Source organism: Scleropages formosus, chromosome 18 (assembly GCF_900964775.1).
Source record: "Scleropages formosus chromosome 18, fSclFor1.1, whole genome shotgun sequence".
NCBI lineage: Eukaryota > Metazoa > Chordata > Actinopteri > Osteoglossiformes > Osteoglossidae > Scleropages > Scleropages formosus.
The window spans coordinates 10,293,937-10,315,311 of record NC_041823.1 but is presented as its reverse complement, the minus strand read 5'-3'; the positions used below and the strand labels follow the sequence as shown (position 1 = coordinate 10,315,311).

General features: G+C 43.2%; 1 protein-coding gene across 2 annotated transcripts; it reads left to right on the top strand.

Annotated features, from left to right (window-relative positions):
• Positions 1-4,556: 4,556 nt before the first annotated feature.
• On the top strand, positions 4,557-20,480 carry LOC108940681 (carboxypeptidase Q-like). 2 transcript variants are annotated; one of them, XM_018762994.1, is made up of 8 exons: positions 4,557-4,691; positions 5,830-6,283; positions 6,562-6,769; positions 7,262-7,469; positions 15,553-15,664; positions 17,312-17,403; positions 18,776-18,977; positions 20,112-20,480. In XM_018762994.1, the coding sequence occupies exons 2-8, from the start codon at positions 5,830-5,832 to the stop codon at positions 20,270-20,272; spliced, it is 1,437 nt and encodes a 478-aa protein (XP_018618510.1). In that variant the 5' UTR covers positions 4,557-4,691; the 3' UTR covers positions 20,273-20,480. The 2 variants fall into 2 exon arrangements, with proteins under 2 accessions (XP_018618510.1, XP_018618509.1); XM_018762993.2 differs by lacking the exon at positions 20,112-20,480 and having other exon boundaries at positions 18,776-19,290.
• Positions 20,481-21,375: the final 895 nt, after the last annotated feature.

Below are 21,375 nucleotides of genomic sequence, written 5' to 3'. Positions count from 1 at the left end.
TTGCCCTGTGGTGGTAATAAATGGACCTGTCATCATTTCTGACACATTTTGTAGGAGTTGAGGTTCCCGATTCCAAACTTCCACTTTCATCACGGGTCGTGTTGCAGCCGCTGTCTGAGCCGTCAAGTCTGCCCTCCCGCAAATCTTTCCTAACCCTTATGCCAAAGGCTCCAGTACTTTATTCTGCAGACAGACTTGTGACTCCGTGCCAAGCATTCAAGTCTAAACTCTGAGTGGTCTTGAATGGAGCATGTTGTCCATTTTTTGTATTTTTACAGCTGGAAATGTAAAAATTTGAAGTGCAAGATTTAAAAAGACAATATTTACAGTACAACAAAGGCCAACGAGGTTGCTGTTCAGTAGCACACTGAATTATCTTTATGGATATGTGTTTCACAAATTACATACGAACTAGTATCATAAACAGTCATCGGAACACCGGCACATAGTGAGAGGCCACTCCGGCCACGACTACTCTCACAACTATCACGATAGCGATCAAATGTCGCGACTAACACGATAGCGATCGACTGTCGCGACTATCACGATAGCGATCGACTGTCGCGACTATCGCACAACTGTCGCGACTATCACGATAGCGATCAGATGTCGCGACTATCGCGCAACTGTCGTGACTATCACAATAGCGATCAAATGTTGTGACTGACACGATAGCGATCGACTGTCGCAACTATCGCGCAACTGTCGCGACTATCACGATAGCGGTCAAATGTCGCGACTGACACGATAGCGATTGACTGTCGCGACTATCACGCAACTGTCGCGACTATCACGATAGCGATCAAATGTCGCGACTGGCACGATAGCGATTGACTGTCACGACTATCACGCAACTGTCGCGACTATCACGATAGCGATCAAATGTTGCGACTGACACGATAGTGATCGACTGTCGCAACTATCGCGCAACTGTCGCGACTATCACGATAGCGATCAAATGTCGCGACTAACACGACAGCGATCGACTGTCGTGACTATCACGATAGTGATCGACTGTCGCGACTATCGCACAACTGTCGCGACTATCACGATAGCGATCAAATGTCGCGACTAACACGACAGCGATCGACTGTCGTGACTATCACGATAGTGAGCGACTGTCGCGACTATCGCACAACTGTCGCGACTATCACGATAGCGATCAAATGTCGCGGCTATCGCGCAACTGTCGTGACTATCACGATAGCGATTAAATGTTGTGACTGACACGATAGCGATCGACTGTCGCAACTATCGCGCAACTGTCGCGACTATCACGATAGCGGTCAAATGTCGCGACTGACACGATAGCGATTGACTGTCGCGACTATCACGCAACTGTCGCGACTATCACGATAGCGATCAAATGTTGCGACTGACACGATAGTGATCGACTGTCGCAACTATCGCACAACTGTCGCGACTATCACGATAGCGATCAAATGTCGCGACTAACACGACAGCGATTGACTGTCGCGACTATCGCCAACTGTCGCAACTGTCGCAACTATCACGATAGCGATCGACTGTCGCGAATATCGCGCAACTGTCGCGACTATCACGATAGCGATCAAATGTCGCGACTAACACGACAGCGATCGACTGTCGTGACTATCACGATAGCGATCAAATGTTGCGACTGACACAATAGTGATTGACTGTTGTGACTATCGCACAACTGTGGCGACTATCACGATAGCGATCAAATGTCGCAACACGATAGCGATCGACTGTCGTGACTATCACGATAGCGATCAAATGTTGCGACTGACACAATAGTGATTGACTGTTGTGACTATCGCACAACTGTGGCGACTATCACGCAACTGTCGCGACTGTCACACAACTGTCGCGACTATCACGATAGCGATCAAATGTCGCGACTATCGCGCAACTGTCGCGACTATCACAATAGCGATTAAATGCTGTGACTGACACGATAGCGATCGACTGTCGCAACTATCGCGCAACTGTCGCGACTATCACGATAGCGGTCAAATGTCGCGACTGACACGATAGCGATTGACTGTCACGACTATCACGCAACTGTCGCGACTATCACGATAGCGATCAAATGTCGCGACTAACACGACAGCGATCGACTGTCGTGACTATCACGATAGCGATCAAATGTTGCGACTGACACAATAGTGATTGACTGTTGTGACTATCGCACAACTGTGGCGACTATCACGCAACTGTTGTGACTATCGCGCAACTGTCGCGACTATCACGATAGCGATCAAATGTCGCAACACGATAGCGATCGACTGTCGTGACTATCACGATAGCGATCAAATGTTGCGACTGACACAATAGTGATTGACTGTTGTGACTATCGCACAACTGTGGCGACTATCACGCAACTGTCGCGACTGTCACACAACTGTCGCAACTGTCACGATAGCGATCAAATGTCGCGACTAACACGATAGCGATCGACTGTCGTGACTATCACGATAGCGATCAAATGTTACGACTGACACAATAGTGATTGACTGTTGTGACTATCGCACAACTGTGGTGACTATCACGCAACTGTTGTGACTATCGCGCAACTGTCGCGACTATCACGATAGCGATCAAATGTCGCAACTAACACGATAGCGATCGACTGTCGCGACTATCGCACAACTGTTGCGACTATCGCGCAACTGTCGCGACTGACACGATAGCGATCGACTTTCGGGACTATCGCACATTTGTCGCGACTATCGCGCAACTGTCGCAACTATCACGATAGCGATCAAATGTCGCGACTGATACGATAGCGATTGACTGTCGCGACTATCGCGCAACTGTCGCGACTATCACGATAGCGATCAAATGTCGCGACTAACACGACAGCAATCGACTGTCGTGACTATCGCACAACTGTGGTGACTATCGCGCAACTGTTGTGACTATCGCGATAACGATCAAAATGTCGTGACTGACATGATAGCGATCGACTGTCGCGACTATCACACAACTGTCGTGACTATCGCGCAACTGCTGCGACCTTCACGATAGCGATCAAATGTCGCGACTGTCGCGCAACTGTTACGGCGATTGCGATAGTTGCGACAGCAATCGTGATAGTTGCGCCAGTTGCGCGATAGTCACGATAGTCCGATGCACGCGCGCTCGCTCACTTTGAAGTTTCTTCCGCGCAAACAGAAGAAAAAAAACTCGCAGAAGGGAGAGACAAAAATATGTGAGGAATAAACAAACTTGATATTTCTTGAATACAAGCTAAAATACGTTACATGGGCAGAGTTTCAACAGAAGTCCATCTGTTTTTTTTCCCCATAGAAATGAAGCTGTGAATGTGTGATAAACCTGGAAACATGCAAACAGTTGAGACTCGGAACATGATACTGAAGCCAACATTTTCTGTCTTGTTTTCATCATCTTGAAAAGAAGCTTCAGATTTTCTCCTTTTTTCCAGAAAACAAGACAGAAAAAACATATGTCCCTATGTCATCTGCATAATATTATTATTTTTATCTATTATTATGTCTCATTCATATATATTTAAAGTGATAGAATGTTAAACTATATGAATTATAACTATATAATACAGTAGACTATATACATAGATATATATATTTTTATAGAGCTTCCCTTTTTCGGTTCAGTTTCAGCAATACACTGACTGACCCAACAAATATTATTCACATAGTCCCGAGAGAACTGGAATAAGTAAATGTAGATGGATTGTACACAATGAAATTAAGTTGAGATAAAATGCAAAAGAATTGTGTTACATTAACTAATTTTAATTAAGTACATTGAACAAGCAGTAAAAATCATGTTGAGTGAACACCATCTCTTAGAAGTCTAAATAGATTGGAACATTTTATTTGCAGCATCATCATATCATTTTTTGGTGACTTTGTTGAATTTCTCTTGGACTTTATGCAATATAATTATGGTCTCATCTCAAATGTATTAAGTTGATTGTAAATGTATTGTTCTAGTATTTTCAGTAGAGCTACTTTCCATTTTTTCAGTGTACCTGTTTATATATGTTGGGTGTTCTTCTTAAGATGTTACAAATTATCGACATTTATTCATTAAGCTGACACTTTTCGCCAAATCTACTTGCCGTTCGGTTCCCATTTATACAGCAGTTCAAGGGTACTTCAGAGCTAGAGGTGGGATTTGAACCTGCAATCTTTAGGTTCAACGCCAGCACTGCCACTGCTAATCACCACGCTGTCAGCTGCCCCTGCGAGTGAACCAAACTCATCTGCACAAGTGAAGCAGTAGGGGAAGCAGGGTCTATATTGTGATTTCGGACATGTGTCTTTTTTCCCCAAGTGTGTAACTGAAGGTTGTCAGTTCAAACACCACTCACTGGTGCTGCTGATCATGCCGGTACCCTTGGCTTGAACAAGGTAAAAGTTTGGCATATATGACGTTACTCCTTATGTACTCCTTTGATTCACCGTGCTGTCGCAGTGCATGTGCAGCATCCTGTTGAATTACTCGAACACAGTAACTGTTCCTTGTTGTTACGGCGGTGAAAGAATCTGGTAAATTAACGATAGCGCACGAGCGCAGTTTCGCGCTTTATGTCCCCGCCGAGCCGCCGTACTCCGATACTCGTAGTTTACAGTCTAGTTTTTAAAACGATGTTCGCTAATAAAGTCCTGCCTCAGAAGTAGGAGAAAGCGGCCGAAAGAGGCAACTGGAGCGGCGCAAAGGTGTGTTTTCGTACTTGGACATTTGTTAAAAAAAAATCTCGTGCAGATTTCAGATTGGTTTGTTTAACTTCCTATAGGTTTTGTCACCATTAGTAGTTAGCGCAGCCGCTGTCACTGTGTCAGTGACAGTTAGTCATTCGTTGTTGTTAACTCACAGACACACACTCCTACAAAAATTGAGTATTTGGCCTATTCAAACGGCAGGACTTTTTAAAATAGTTTTTTTTTTTCTTTTCTTATTGTGGTAATTAGCCGTACCGGCGTAAGGTGTCACATTGGAACGGGATTCGAACCAGCAACCTCAAGCTTCGATAGGTCCTCAAGTTTTATGTGTATAAATTATAATAATATAACCTGTGTGATCTGGAAGTTAAGTGAGACTTTGAGAGTGAAGGGTGAGTGTGTTGTGCTGGTTCTCTTACAATGAACAATCCAGCACTACCTTCAGCTGTGGAGCACTAAAAAAGTACCCTGTTTTGCACCATTGCTACTAGTCATACTCAGTTATTAATTTGTGAAAGCACCTTTTGCATTGCCCTGCCTGTGTGGACAAACTGGTGCAACACTTGTATCTAAACAGTGTGACTGTCAGCTGATCTGAACCTGCACTTCTTTGCTGAAGGACTAAGTCCAAAGAAAAAAAAAAAAAAAAACAGCACTGTGTGTTGAGCTTTGATGAAAATGCTCTCGTCTTTCATGTCGTATCATAATCCAAAGAATTTATCGCCCGGATGAAATATTACACCCGCTTCAGTTCAGGCCAGGATTCAAACCCTCGGTGTCCTCCTAGTATGTTTACCATTGGGCACCAGAGACTGTGTGAATATCTCTTTCATTCATTCCTTCCTTCCTCTTAAACATAAAGTAGCTTTACATGTACTCACTTAGCTGATGCTTTTCTCCAAAGCAGCTTACAGTGCTAGGGTTCTTACCACTGTTTACCTATTGTTATAGCTGGGTAATTTTACTAGAGTAGTTTAGGATAAGTACTTTGCTCAAGAGTACTAAAGCCAGAGATGAGGCTTGAACATGTGATCTTTGGCTCCAAAGGCAGCAGCTCTAACCGTTACATTATCAGGTGCCTTGCTGTGGATTTGTTAAGGAATAACCATATGTAACCAGTACCTTTGTTCTGTAGATGACCGAGAGTGGAGGATCCACATGGAGGAGCATAGTCTCGCTTCCAGTGCTCCTCTTCGTCATGGCTGGATTTCCACCGATCTGCTGTGGAACCCAAAACTATGGTGGCAAACCCTTCAGAGACATTGCCAAGGAAGTAGCGAGTTACACTGATGTAGCTAATAAAATAATCGACCTCGCTGTCTATGGCAAGGCCCAGAACCGCTCCTACGAGAAGCTGGCAGCTTTCACTGATACGGTAGGGAACCGGGTGAGCGGCTCGCAGAACCTGGAACTGGCCATCAAGTACATATACAGCGTGCTGAGGCTGGACGGGCTGGAGAATGTCCACCTGGAGCCAGTGAAGGTCCCATTCTGGGTACGAGGAGAGGAGAGTGCGCAGATGGTGCTGCCCCGCAACCACACACTGGCCATCCTCGGCCTGGGGAGTAGCATTGGGACTCCCAAAGGAGGTAGATGCTAAAAGTGCCAAGACCTGTAAATTACTGTACCGTTTAAAGTTACGAACAATACAACTACTGTCAAGTAAACTGATGGCCACGAAACTATAATTTCGTGTTCATCACATTGTCTTTGTTTTTTATTTTTATACTGCGATCTGATCACATTGCAAGTCAGATGTACTGAGGAAATTCTGCAGGGTTCAAAAATTTTCTCGCCCCACTTGGCAGTTTCCCCACATGGCTTTTTTTTTTTATTTTACTTGTGGATGTACCCCTCCTCGTTTCAGGCGTGGAGGCGGAGGTGCTGGTGGTGGAGTCATTCGAGGAACTGAAGAGGCGGTCTGCTGAGGCCAAAGGCAAGATTGTGCTGTACAACCAGCCCTTCGTCAGCTATGGAGAGACAGTCCAGTACCGGGCTTTCGGAGCCACCGAAGCTGCTAAACTAGGAGCGGTCGCCTCCCTCATCCGCTCCATCACCCCATTCTCCATCAACAGGTGAGGAGCATGAGGAGACAACAAACAGGTGCTCCCACTGATGTTCTCTGCTTTTGTTTCTTCTCTGTTTGCATGTTGCATCTGTCATATTACTTGTTTTCATGACTGTTGAGCTCATAAAAAATGTTGCATTACAACAAATATCATGGAAAGGCAGGGATATTTGAAGGATTTTTTATTTTTTTTTGCATTTATAGAATTTCCTGCAGTGCAGACTAAAACAGAAGAGTTTTGTGTTTGCCTAAACAAACAGCTTTTGAAGTTTTTAGCTGAACAAATTAGTCTTCCATGCTAAATTATTTATTGTATGTGTTAGTTTAATTCTGATGTTAGATTTAATTGTAAATCGTTGTGCAGTTTCGTTCTTGGTTTACTGTTTCAGTTTAGCATTTTTGTTTATTTTTGTTTTGTTTTCATTTGGTGACTTGATTTTCACACCTTGTACTGCACCTAAGCTGGTGATGCTTCCTTCCCAATGTTCTGGTTCCACAGCCCTCACACAGGGTGGCAGGACTACCAGGACGGTGTGCCCAAAATTCCTACTGCATGCGTGACGGTGGAGGATGCCGAGATGATGGCCAGGATGGCACGGCGTGGCGAAAAGATTGTCATCCGCCTCTTCGTGGGGGCCAGGAACCTCCCGGACACCAACTCCTTCAACACTGTGGCGGAGATCACTGGGAGAGAACACCCAGAGCAGGTAGGAGCAGTGTGATGGAGACTGAGTGTGTGGGAGCTACATTTCCCAGCGGTCCATACCCTGTTTTACATTACTTCATTTAGCAGACGCTCTTCTCCAAAGCAACTTCTAATGAACTCTATGTAGCGTTATCAGCCCACACACCTTATTCACCACGGTGACTTACACTGCTAGATACACTACTTACACTGGGTCACTCATCCATACATCAGTGGAACACACTCTCTCTCTCTGTCACTCACACACTATGGGGGAACCTGAACAGCATGTCTTTGGACTGTGGGAGGAAACCAGAGCGCCAGGAGAAGACCCGCACAGACACGGGGAGAACATGCAAACTCCACACGGACCGAGAGGGGTTCAAACCCACGTCCTCTCGCGCCACCCAGGCGCTATGAGACGGCAGCGCTACTCGCTGTGCCGCCCCGTATACTACTCTTCCGCTCACGTGGAAGAGGTGAGTGTTTCCTCAGTCCTCCAGGTCTGTCTTGCACTTTTTCAGTCTCACTTGGCCTCTTTTTGCCACAGCAAATGTATTCATTTTAGTGGTCTCTCTTGCAAGTTTTTCTTTCTCCCGCAAGTTACCGGAATCATTGACTCACTCGTACTTTCTCGCTTTCACGAGTTCATCCTACTTTCGCTCTCCTTCGTATGTTCTCCGTTTTCCAGCGCCAGTAAACCCTTGCAGCTTTTTCCGGATTCGCAGAATTTTCAGCTCTTGCCGATCTCCTCGTCTCATTGCTTTTATTTCCCGTCTCATTAAAGCGTCCCGTACCGCGGTCTTTCCCACCTTCCGCATTCAAACAAGTTGCCGATCATTATACCTTCTTAAAAAATGGCGCTTGATGTGTCAAACCGCAGAATTTCTAACCTTTACCTCTTATTTGTTTCTCTTAAAAACCCTTGAACTGCCTTATTTAGCTCCAAATTCTAGTCTATTTTTATAACTGCAGTGGATATTCTAGAACCTGCATTTGGCTTTTTTTTTTGACAAGCTGTGAGTTGCTACATTCCCCCCCCCCCCCCCCCCCCCCCAGCTTCTAAATTCTAAAATATGTTGTAGTCCTGTTTTTGGTATTATTTTTGGTCAGTTGGCTGTGACACGTACTCACTGCACAGTTCTCACGCATGTGTATAGCGAATGAAATAAAATGCAAAGTTCCCCATGGTTCTGTTTATGGACCTGCTATTTTTTTCTTTCCGTTAAGAAGTTGTAAAGTGCTTTGAGAGAATTCTCCTAAAGTAGTAGATGTAAATGTCGCTTACGCCCTGGAACTTTTCTTAGCTCGTTTTGGTTTCTTTAGTTACTTGTACGAAAGTATCGCTACGGTTACCGAACATCAAGCCGTCCTCGTATAATTCCTGTTGTGGTTATCGCTTGAAGTGGACATCTCAAATCTATGCAGATTAATTTTTTTTTTTTTACTCTTCTGGGTTGCTTTTTTTAGTCACTAGTCATCTTTAGACTTTCAGGCTTGCTGTTAGGACACCGCAGAGTGTGTAGCGAATGCCATCGGTCTTTAGCTAGTGTAGATAAGATAGCAGGGGGACTTTTGGAACCTCTCCTTTTTCTTGTCTTCTCATTTACTTGAAGAGACTTCATAATTCCCCCCCACACACTCTGAAAGAGCTTAGAACTACGTGTTGAAGCTGATATACTGTATATGTGAAGGGAAAACAGTAACAAATCTGTTAATCTGAGAAAGTAAATGAAAGGTGATGATGTAGCCGGTACCTCGATAGTGACATTCCTCAGTGTCTATAGAGCGGCCATATCTCATCTTCCAGGAATTAGTGTATTTTCTCATTTTTCATTCCATGTTGGGTTGAAATGGATTGATTTTTTTTTTTTTGGGGCTGAGGAGCTTCAGCTATATGGAGGGGGTGGATGGCAGCATGAGGATGATCTGAACAGCCAGGTCAGCGAGTGCACTGAAAGCACCAGGATATTACTGCCTTGCTCTCCACAGGGTTGAGTTGCATCACAATGCACGCTGGGCACAAGTTCCTCTGCACATCCAGTCTTTACCGAGGGCTTTCCCACGTTTGGCGGGGCTGGTTCGCACGGCATTTCCCTTCAGCGAGTTTAATCTTCATCAACGAATGTCACGTTTTCAGCTGACTGCTTGATTCTGAGCTCAAGTGAAATATGTAATAAATTACGAGGCTGAAAAGCATCAGAATAATGCTTGCTCTGTCACTCACACACTATGGAGGAAACCTGAACAGCATGTCTTTGGACTGTGGGAGGAAACCAGAGCCCCTGATGGAAACCCACACGGACACGGGGAGAACATGCAAAGTCCACACAGACTGAGCAGGAACTGAACCCACCACACCACTCAAAGTGCTGAGCACACAACAGTTTCAATCCCTGATATTTAATTTGAAATCTGTGTGTGTGAGGTCAGAAACAGGAATACTTTGGAGGAGAATTCTTTGGCTGCTTTATGCTAAACCTAGTTTATTTCAAGATAAATGTAAATCCTGTTTAATTATCTTGGAGTAATTTCACTCTTCCTGTCCATAGGCGCAGCCAACATACCCACAGCTGTTAGGATGAACAATGTGGAGCGCAGAGCTATGTGGTTTATAACCGCTTGCGAGAATCCCTTGTGTCCTTGTGTTTATTTAGTGGCAAGGGTGTATATGTGTAGAAAGAAAGAGGCCTTGTTTCCCTGCTAAATACATGTTATACAAGGTGTCATACCATGATGAGCTCATCCCAGCATGCAGCTGGATCACTGGGGAGACAGTTTGGGGACATGCAGAGAAATATATAGATTCAGCACTAATTTCCTTTTTCATTTTTTTTCTTACTTCTAAAATTTTCAGCTGAGGTCAGTGTTAGAACTTGAATTTTATACTGTATTCACCCCAGCACCTTTACCATGGTCAGAGGCTCCATGGTCACCGGGTAGCAGATGTTTGGTAACATTTAGCACCTCATTCACAGAACCTCCGTGTTGACATTTTAAGGATGTTTTCTAGATCTTTTTGGGGACTGCTATGTAGCAATATAGGGAAGTGGATATTGGCTTGTTACTTTCAGCACTCATCCCTAGCTGCTGGTCATATGGTGCTGTGATCTTTATGAGGGGAAAGCAGCTGCTGGTGGATAGTTCTGAAGTCGAGTTTCATAGCATGTAATTCTTTCCATCCCGTGAGCACATCTGTTAACGTGCAACTCGATAATGACATGGAAACTTGCACATCTTTGCACCATGAGCGTTTGTTAATGCACTGGCACCGTACCTGCTCCATCCTGAACCAATGCAGAGCCACGTCTTCAGATGTAGGTGAACATCCAAAACTACAGTAGCTCTTGAAGCCTTAACCCCAAATGGATTTACTATTTTGTTTTCTGTTCAAAATGCATAAAGTTACCAAAGACAATTGATTTGATCAGCATGCAGCCCCCCTCCCCCACCCCATTTTCATTAATCGTATTTTTAAGGGGGTGCGGTGGCGCAGTGGGTTGGACCACAGTCCTGCTCTTCAGTGGGTCTGGGGTTCGAGTCCCGCTTGGGGTGCCTTGCGACGGACTGGCGTCCCGTCCTGGGTGTGTCCCCTCCCCCTCCGGCCTGACGCCCTGTGTTGCCGGGTAGGCTCCGGTTCCCCGTGACCCCGTATGGGACAAGCGGTTCTGAAAATGTGTGTGTATGTGTATTTTTAATGTAGGGTTACAGTGGTCTGGAGCCCATCCTGGAAGCATATGACATACGGCAGGGTACAGTAGAATATATTCTGTATCATTTCAGTTGAAATGCTTTTCTCAGTTCTACAACAGTTCCCTCCCTTTGATTACTATTTTTTTACCAATATTCTTCTTGATAAGAGCTGTATACTGAACTGCCCTGAAAACTTTGTGGTGGAAATATCTTACTTTTCTGTTATTGCGATTAATCCATATCGCGGACATCCCTTTTGTACAAAAAAGATGGCCTTATAAACTATGGAAATAATTCCGCAGGGCAGCTATAGGGACTTTCAAATCTGTTTATTAAAGATTCATTGGCAACCATGTTGTAAAATATAGCGTATGATGGTTAATGGCACCATTTCGTTTATTTTCAGTGACACACACTCAAGATGCGTAAAGCATGCTGTGTATGTTTGAGGGCACAGTTTAGTAAACTCCCATGCAGTCACCCGCTCTGTTGCCTCACTTCTTGATGAGTCTAACGTTCCTCAGTGCATTCAGACGAAGGAATTTGCCTGCTCTTCTTATGACCAGTGTCAAAGTGATGGCTTCACCCATCTCGTCTTCTGACTCTGAGTCACCCAATGATGGCTAAAGGTCTCTGACATGCTGTGGAGTCCACTGTGCCAGAAGGCATGTGCTTCACGTACCCATGGTATCAGGAGCACAGCTGAGCGCTGTGCCTTTTTTTTTTTTTTCTGGGGGGGGATGTCTTGGAGCAGTCATTCATAGTACTTTCCACCATACGATCACAGAGAACTGAGAAAATTCGAGGGAGCTTAATAAGATGGTACCAGATGTAATTAACAGCAAAAGAGACATGGTGTTGGTTTTAAATCACTTTCTTCAGTGCCAGAAATAACTTGCATGAAGGACAGATTACTCTCAAAATGAATGTGTGTGTGTGTGGGGGGGGGGGTAAATTACAGTCAAAAAAGTTCCTGGAATTTCTTTCTGCATGTCCCAGTATCCAAGAGACTTCTGTGTGCTCAGGAAATTTCGAAAACACAATACACGGTAGTGATTACTTTTAATCTGTAACCTTGTCAGTGTCATTACATCAGATTTAATTACATTTTATTAAGGACTTCTTCGCTTTCCGCTTCACAAACTAAAAAAATCAGCAAGCTATTACCTGGTTTGATTTTTTTTTCACTTCTCTGTTCAAGCTCTTCTCAAAGATCTGCATCTGCACATTTGTGCTTCGAGCTCATTTATTCAGCTGCTGTGATTTCTTCATAATATGTAACAGATCTTTGCTATGAATGAAAATAAACAGGCGCACGCGCTCACACACTAACCTCTGTTGTGCGAATTCTGTGCTCAGCAAAGGTTCTCCCTCAGTGCAGTCATAAACCACTGTGATTTCATGTAATTGAGGATTTGTTTTTCCTTGACAATGTTAATTTATAATTATTTAACTTTTTTTTGTAAATTATTATGCAAATACATACATAGTCCAACCCCACCTGTTCTGATTAATTTATGGAGCTTTTAGGAGATAAGAGAAATGGGTTTGAAAAGGATGAGTTTTCAGATGCTTTTTGAATTCTTGGACAGATTCAGCAGTTCTGAGGGAGACTTTGTTCAAATGTCACAGCCTAAGCTTAAAATCAAGAGGCTTTCAGTTTTGGACAAATACTGAGAGACAAGCAGATAACCAGAGGTGGAGGAACGCAGGGTTCAGACTGGGCTGTATGGAGTGATCAGATGAGTATCTGGGCACAGATCCTTTGACCGTCTTTTAAGTCGTGACCAGAGTCATGAACTCGATACAGGGAGCAGCTGGAAGCCAATGGGGCAGGACAAGGAGCACCTATGAAATGATTTAAACCGAATGGGCTGAGAACCAAATTTCCTGGCATTAGTTCTGCACAGTTCCCCTATGACATCTCTGAGTGAGAGCGCAGAGTACCTACTTTGAACCATCTGCATTATGTCTTGCCCTGAAGTCTCATGGGTATAGAGCTAGTGGGAAGGACTTCATGCTGAGGTTATGAACAGGTGCATCTCTTTCTCCCTGAAAAACATGTCAGGCCTCCTCAAGTTTGAAATGCCAAACTTTTGCTGCATCCTGTATCCAAATATAGGATCTCCTGTCAAATAATGTAACTTGCGGAGTAAACGGCATTCTCTAACATAAATAAGTTCTATGTGAACTTCATAGTTGATTTTAGAAACATGCCACAGATGTTCCCCTTAAGTCCTGCAAGAGAATATTCTGTAACCACCAGGTTAGATGAATCGGGCCCATAGGATACATATGGTTGCGAATGTTTATTTCATGTGGGGGGCGCAGTGGGTTGGGCCGGGTCCCGCTCTCCGGTGGGTCTGGGGTTCGAGTCCCGCTTGGGGTGCCTTGCGACAGACTGGCGTCCTGTCCTGGGTGTGTCCCCTCCCCTTCCGGCCTTATGCGCTGTGTTGCCAGGTTAGGCTCTGGCTCCCTGTGACCCCGAATGGGACAAGTGGTACAGAAGGTGTGTGTGTGTGTGTGTGTGTGTGTGTGTGTGTGTGTGTGTGTGTGTGTGTGTGTGTGTGTGTGTGTGTGTGTTTATCTCATACAAAAGTATGATTGTGTTTGAAATGGCTTTTTTCAACTTCTTCCTGGTCAGGTTTTTTTTTTTTTCCTCTTTGTGTTTCAGCTTGGAAAGGCAGCCTTCTCCACATATTCATATGTTTAACGGGGGGAGATATTGTATTCTTTTATTTTGACGGTTATGGCTTGTCAAGGCGGCTGATCTTAATATGCCAAAGTTTCTTATTTAATTTTATTTATTTTAAATAGCCTCAGTAGTAACGAATGTATTGCACATTTTTAACAATGCAATATGTTGATGAAAGTGGGCATATGCTGAGCTTCAAAAGACAAACAAATTTGTCAGGATTTTGTTTTTATGATGGTTAGACAGGGGCTGTTTTAACTTAAGTGGTGAATTTTTACCAGAATTATGATATTGGCAAAGGCTGCCCTTAAATGGAAATGTCGTCTTGTATTTTCCTGTACTCTGTAAACCATGGGACTGAATTAGTGTGGTCTTTTTTAATGAAAGGGGATGCAAAACTGATATTTGAATGCTATTTTTACACTGTTATTTTGAAGACCATTAAAATCATGGGATGCTAATATACCTTATGAAGGTAATAGCTAGAGCCTCTGTCAGCATAACAGAATTCATGCTGTTTCAAAGCAGAAGTGAAAAGTTGAATGGCTTGGAAATTACCTCTTTGTTCATCTGCAGGATGACTCTGTCTTTGGAGGGAACATGTCAATCCTTTCCAATTCCATTTTAAGTCCGTTCCTCTTTGCATTTCCTATTTGCGAATCGACGACGTATTTTGATGTTCCTCTATTGCTCTCTTTCCCCCCCATTGGAGATAGAATAAGTCAGAAAAGGAATTCACATCTTTCCTACCACATCTGTGGCCGAGCCACCCTATTTGCATTAATTCATTATTCAGATGCTTTTCTGCAAAGCATCTTGAAATGTTAAGCAACTTAGTGATTTGTATTTGTTATTCTTTTGTTGCTTCAAAAATGCTCTTAGCCAAAGCAACTGACAGTTTTGCCCCTTTATACAGATAGTTCTGTCAATTCATGTTCAGAGGAAGTATCAGGGGTACGAGAGCAGAGGTTAGTTCTGACAGTGTGATTCACTGATCTTGCAACATAGCATCATTCTCTTGAGAGTCACACTTGTGTTACTGTCCCGAGCTGTGTGTTTGCACAGCTTACTGTTTTGCTGATGGTGGGTACTATAGTTAGCTGTTTTAATTCCCCATATGTTTTGAGGGCATATCTGATATTATTCTCAAAAATTGTCTATAATTTATACAGTGTGGCTGGGGTTCTTGTTGCACAGATTCAGGTTGCTAATTCTGCACCAGTTTGGTCCATTTGGCTGTTTGCTAAATACTGAAAAGCAATTTGAAACATTTGAGCTGACCGTGCCCTTATTTTACAATACATAAATTAACTCATCGGTCGCTGGTTGAAATATTTCAACAGTACTTTGTAATTGTCTTCCGTGGGGTTTTTTTCAGGCACTGTTTTCCCCAACCCTCTTTTCAAGTGTCAAAGCATGGTGCATTCCATTTATTCATTTAGCTGATGCTTGTCTCCAAAGCAAATTACAGTGTTAATCTACTTGCAGTTATGTACCCATTTATACAGCTGGGTAATTTTACTGTAGCAATTTGAGGTAAGTACCCTGCTCAAGGGTACTACAGCCGGAGGTGGGAATTAAACCTACAACCTTTGGATTCAAAGGCAGTAGCTCTAACCAAAACACTACCAGCTGCATGTGAATCTTGTTTAACATTAATATTGATACTACATAAAGGAGAGAAGTGCTGTCTTTGATCTGTGTGCTTTGCACTTAGGTGGTGCTGATCAGTGGACACCTGGACAGCTGGGATGTGGGTCAGGGAGCCATGGATGATGGTGGAGGTGCCGTCATCTCCTGGGAGGCCCTCTCTTTACTCAGGGACCTGGGTGAGTGACTGACAGGCCTGACCCACCCCACTCTAGTGTCATCAGCATCCAGTATGAATGGTCTTATGGACCCTTCCACTGCTGGAATTCAAGCAAAAGAATGAAAGCAGTTATGCCAAAAGGTCAAAGGGCTTTTCACAGGAAGTACAAATGAATTGTGTGTCTTTGGTTTGCAGAGCAAGATGATACACTAACTGTCACTAACAGGGAAGCAAAATAAAATAGAAAGGAAGTGTTGTGTTAAATTATATTTGAGTTAAAGGTGGAGAAGTAAAGTACTCTGTCAGAGGTCTGTAGTCATTACTGGAAAAGACAACCTAAAGTGTATAAGTGTAGTATATATATTGCCCTGCACCTTACAGAAGAGGTGCAGGTTCAAGTCGAGTCCTCACTGTGCCCTTCTTAGGTGTGTGAGATGAGTGAACAGCACTCTTCTCCGAGCTTGTGTGAGTGCACAATGGCCCTTGCAGGATGTAGACAGGAGGATGATTCACATTGGAACAGGAGTGTGTCTGTGTTCACTACTCCTCATTTGGCCTGGGTGCTTTATGTGGGAGACAGAGGAAGAAAAAAATAATTAATTGCCGTAAGAAAGTGGACAGATTAAGGGCTCAAATCATGAAAATTTGTTTTTCTATTACACTTTTCTTACGGCTTCTCCTTAGAACTACCATTACTAATGTGGATATCTGGACCTCTGTTCAAAAAGATAAGTGGAGTCATTCAAATGTAATAAAATTCCTTCCCCCCCCCACGGTACGATGAACCTAATCAGTTTAAACCATTTTTCATGAAGACATGAATGCAGCTGTTAAACTCATTGTTTCATTAACATTCTATTCAAGCCTTTGCTGTATCCCCCAAAATACTGTAATCTCTCTAAATGATCCTTGAATTATATTCCTTATTTTTCATGATTATACAAGGTGAGTACATGTAAAAAAAATAAATAAAATGATAATGCTTTAATACTTATTTCCTGTCTTTATGGTAGTATTAGCCCTCTTCTTGCAGGCGAGATTAGAATCGCCAGCACTTCTAAACACCAGATACCAACTGTAAACACTGTTCAAGTGACTTTCATTTTCATTTGACCTGGTGGACTTTCATTTTCTGTCTAGGTGTATTTCACTGCCATCTATTGGCTTGCTGAGTAAACACATTGCCTTCTGCAAAATGTAATTTTTAAAAGAAAATAATGCTAAAATTAATTGCTGTGTATATGAACAAGTGTTCCTTGTATTTTGTTTATTTTGATTTACCAGTATCTCAGTGAATGAATGAAGAAAATGCAAGGAATTGCAAATGTCTCACTAATAAATGCATAAAATGTTACATTCATTCCTTTAGCAGACACTTGTCTTCAAAGTGACATGTTGTACAGTTTGGTATAAACAAAAGTGACCACTGAGGAAGAGTTATGGGTGCAGACATGTGATTGTGAAGGCACTGTTGGTTTATCCAACTGCACCATTTTTGCCAGAGTGCATAAAACAAGTAGTTGTATAGAACTGAGCTCTGATAGTTTACATGACTATGTCAGACTAAGGGGCTTGATGTCTTCATGCTGTAATAGGAACGTGAGGTTGTGGACGTATAAACTGTATTGGTTTTTGGTGACCGCGCTGTTGGTCTCTCGCTCCCCAGGCCTGCGTCCGAGGAGGACGCTTCGCGCTGTTCTGTGGACCTCCGAGGAGCAGGGAGGAGTCGGAGCCGCCCAGTACTTCCAGCGTCACAAGGTCGGCTTGGTTTGCGGTCTTGTACTGGGCTCACGGGATCCTTGTGGCTTATTATGTCCTTCCAGGGTGAAGTCTTGTTGGTCTTTTGGTGTGTCTTTCTGTGTCTTGATAACCTATATAAAAACTGAGGGCAATAAATTGAATTAAAGAGAATTTAATTGGATAAAATATATTTTATCTGTTCTTTTGGATTACAAAAATTTAAGTCATAATGTTTCATTTTCCTTCATGCCCTAAATTTCAACAGAGATGGTTTTTGGCAAATCTTATTCCACAGAATGGAATAAATGATTTGATATAATGGGGTAAAATGACAAAACCGACAAATGCTGGTTAAATCGTTTTGACATTTCTTTAGAATTCAGTCTAATTATATCCACATTCAAAGAGGGTGATTGGAAGCAGGAGTTTTCAATCCAGCAGCACAATGGTGCAGCAGGCAGCCTGGACCCTGGGGCGATGGGATTGAGGACTCGTGCTTTCGATCAGCGATGACATATTTACTGTGCACTGCAAGACACAAGGCTACTGTACATTCTTAAAGCAATTTAAACACTAGCCTCTTCTCACTGAGGGCCAAAGCCTGATTTGGAGGCATCTAGGTTACTCTGTTTTAACCATAGTTTCTCACAGCAAGATGTTTTTCCAGATTCCAAGTGAAGGAGTGTTAACACAGTCATGTAAAACTGTTGAAGGGGTTTTTTGCCATTCTTTTCTTTTGTGACGCACTGTCTTTGTTTAGTATGGACTTCTTTTAAAGTTGTTTATGAAAATATTTGGACACGTGAAGTCCAGGAATGCATCATTTTCCCCCCATTTATAATAATGGGAAAGGACCTCCTGACTTACAGACACTTGGTATACACACTGTTTTTGGGAACGAATTAGTCCTGTATAACGGGGATACCTGTATTTTCAGAATGGGATATTATGCTGAGAGGGGTATGTGGTGGTGCAGTGGGTTTGGCCTGTGCCTGCTCTCTGGCGGGTCTGGGGTTTGCGTCCTGCTTGGGGTGCCTTGTGACGGACTGGCATCCCTTCCTGGGTGTGTCCCCTCCCCCTCCAGCCTTGCGCCCTGTGTTGCCGGGGTAGGCTCTGGCTTGCCACAACCCCGCTCAGGACAAGCAGCTTCACTGTGTGTTCGGGGGGGGGGGGGGATTTTATACTGTTGTTTACTGAGTCAGATTTGAAGCTATAGTATCTAACAGCATCTTTTCAGAACCTAAAAATACTAGTTTTATAAAATATACAAGGCATGTCTAGATTTTTAAATATCTGACCAAAGAGTAGTGGTCTATCCTGCTGCCGTGTGGGTCTTGTCTTGTTTAAAAAGTTTATTGCTGCTTACATTTCCTGCATGATCCTTGCCCAGGTGAACATCTCCAAATTTGACCTGGTGATGGAGTCGGACATGGGCACCTTCAGGCCTCTGGGTATCCAGTTCTCAGGAAGTCAGCAGGCTCGCACCATTATGAGGGAGGTAATGAAACTGCTGCAGCCTATCAACGCCACAGCACTGGAGGAGCATGGCGAGGGTACTGACATCAACCCGTGGATGGAGGCAGGGGTGCCAGGTAAGGTGCTTCCAACTCATGAAGGTACACTTCTTCTGCATCTTAAACTGGAATTTGGGGAGGGGTGGGAGGATTGCCCTCCTGCAAGGTGCACCACATGGCTAAGTGGTACTGTCCGTGAGAGATGTGTCCTGCTTTGTACATGCATATTACATACTTTCCTGCAGTACATACTTTAATGTACAGTACAAGTATATACGGTACTAGTGAAAAGTGAGTCTGCTTCAGGGAAACTAGTTTTTTGGTTAACAAGTTAGTTGATGAAATGAGATTCTGTGTTTCCCCAACTCTTCTACAGCAGTTCCCAGAGATGTAGGACACTTGTGTGTGTGTCAGTTTGCTTTCAATCTTCTGTCCAATTTGTCATCTACAGGTATTGTCCAGGTTTACTTGTACTGTAGCTATTGAAAGTATATAAGGTTTTTCTTTTAGATGAAAAGTCTCACTTGTTAATCTTTCTGAATGCAGGCTACTTTCAGTCTCAGTTTTCTGCTACCACTAGTTTATGTTCTAAAATCCACTCTTTTCTGTACTAGTCACAAACATGTTTCTGCTGATTGAAATGGAATGATTGAAGACATTGGAGTGATGCGTTTGTAACAATAGGTGGCGCAAGTGCACCATAAATTCAGTTTTCTTTTATGCCACTGGTCATTTCAGGTCTTTTAACATTGACAGAGCTGGGAAATAGACCCTCTGTAATTTGCAAGAGGAAAAGCTGGGGACGATACATCTCACACATCTATTTCCACAATATTACCTTTTAATGCTGCGAGACGTCAAAGTCAGAGATGCATCTGCTGTTATCGGACAAGAAAAACAATTGTAAAGCTAAAGGTGGCTGTTTCCTGATGGATGCAGAAGCTTTACTGCTGAAAGCAAAGATCTAAGGGTGACCAGTTTAACAGCTTTGGCTTTGAACAGTAAAATACAAAAATGCCAGTATCTGAAAAATGTGTTCTCCATAGTTAGCTGTCCGTTATCAATAACCACATGTCCACCGCAGGATTACAGTGGTACACAGGCTATCTGGGAAGCCGTGGGGATGAGGCAGAGCTCTCTGTAGTTCTGTGTAATCAAAACCACACATCTGTAATGCACACGTGTGTGTCTGTGCATGTGATGTTTATCTAGGAGCCAGCCTGCACACTGAGGACAAGAAATACTTCTGGTTCCATCACTCCAATGGAGACACCATGAGCGTCCAGGATCCTGTGGAGATGAACCTGTGTGCTGCTGTTTGGGCCACTGTGGCCTACGTTGTTGCAGACCTGGAAGAGATGCTGCCTCGATAGGCCTGCCCTGATTGTCGCGCTCCCACAGGTGTTTGACAATCTAAAAATGGCCTCCTGGGTACTGAAAACTGTGCCTGAAGATTCCCTTCGGGCTCTGGTTTCACAGCAGTTAAACTTATTTGTTATCAGTAATGGTGCAAAACACTGAAACGTGTTGGAGTCAAAGCTACTGCTACTCCAAGTGGTGGAAAATTGGCATATTGCGGATGAATTACTTTAGTGTGAGGTAGTGGTGTGTGAGGCCTGGCTGGTAAAGGTTTTAGGGATTTTTCCCTTTAAAAGTTTAAATGTGTTCCCACTAACCCTGGCAGTTGGACAAAATGTAGGGTACATGGTTATTTGAGCATGTGTTATAACAACACTTCACAAAAGAGGAAATGCATCATTAGTCTGTTGTAGCTGTTGGTCTAAACCATTTTTTTTAAAGTAATTATGATTTTTATACTTTCAGAATTTTATATAGGTGAGTTTTTTATTAATTAAAACCTTACTCACCTTGATTCTATTATGAAGTCTGAATTATCGCGCTCTATTTTTATCATTCCAACATTTACATCATTCCAATATCTAAGTGAAATTTACAAAGCTTACTGCAGTACTTTGCGCTCTGAACTCTATTTACCTTATAGTACAGAAAGTATAAAATCAGTATTGAATGGAAAGATCTGGATTTTTTTATGTTCCCATCTTATTTTTTTGTAAAGATTTATTTGTATGTCTGCAACCCAGTTTATGCCGCTGGTCTGTGATAAATGCGTGTGATATTCCCTATTCTTCCGTCAAACCGGGTGTCCAAAAAACACTTCTGCAACACCTTTCCCATTAAGGCTGCTGTCCGAGGGCACTTTCGGAACGTGGTAATTTCTCTTGAAACTTGCATTCCGCCTGCAGAAGATCCAATCTCCACTTCACCTACACTGATAGCAGTGTGTTCTCAAACTTTGTCACCAGGGCAATTGCAGCATGTTGAAGATCGGAAATCACACCGTCCGCTGCCAATTACACCTATTTCTGTGGTGAAACTAGAGCCATGTACAAGCTCTATTCTTTCCAAATTTGATGTTATGTTATCTCAGGGCTTTTACTAATCCTTTTGTATTTAT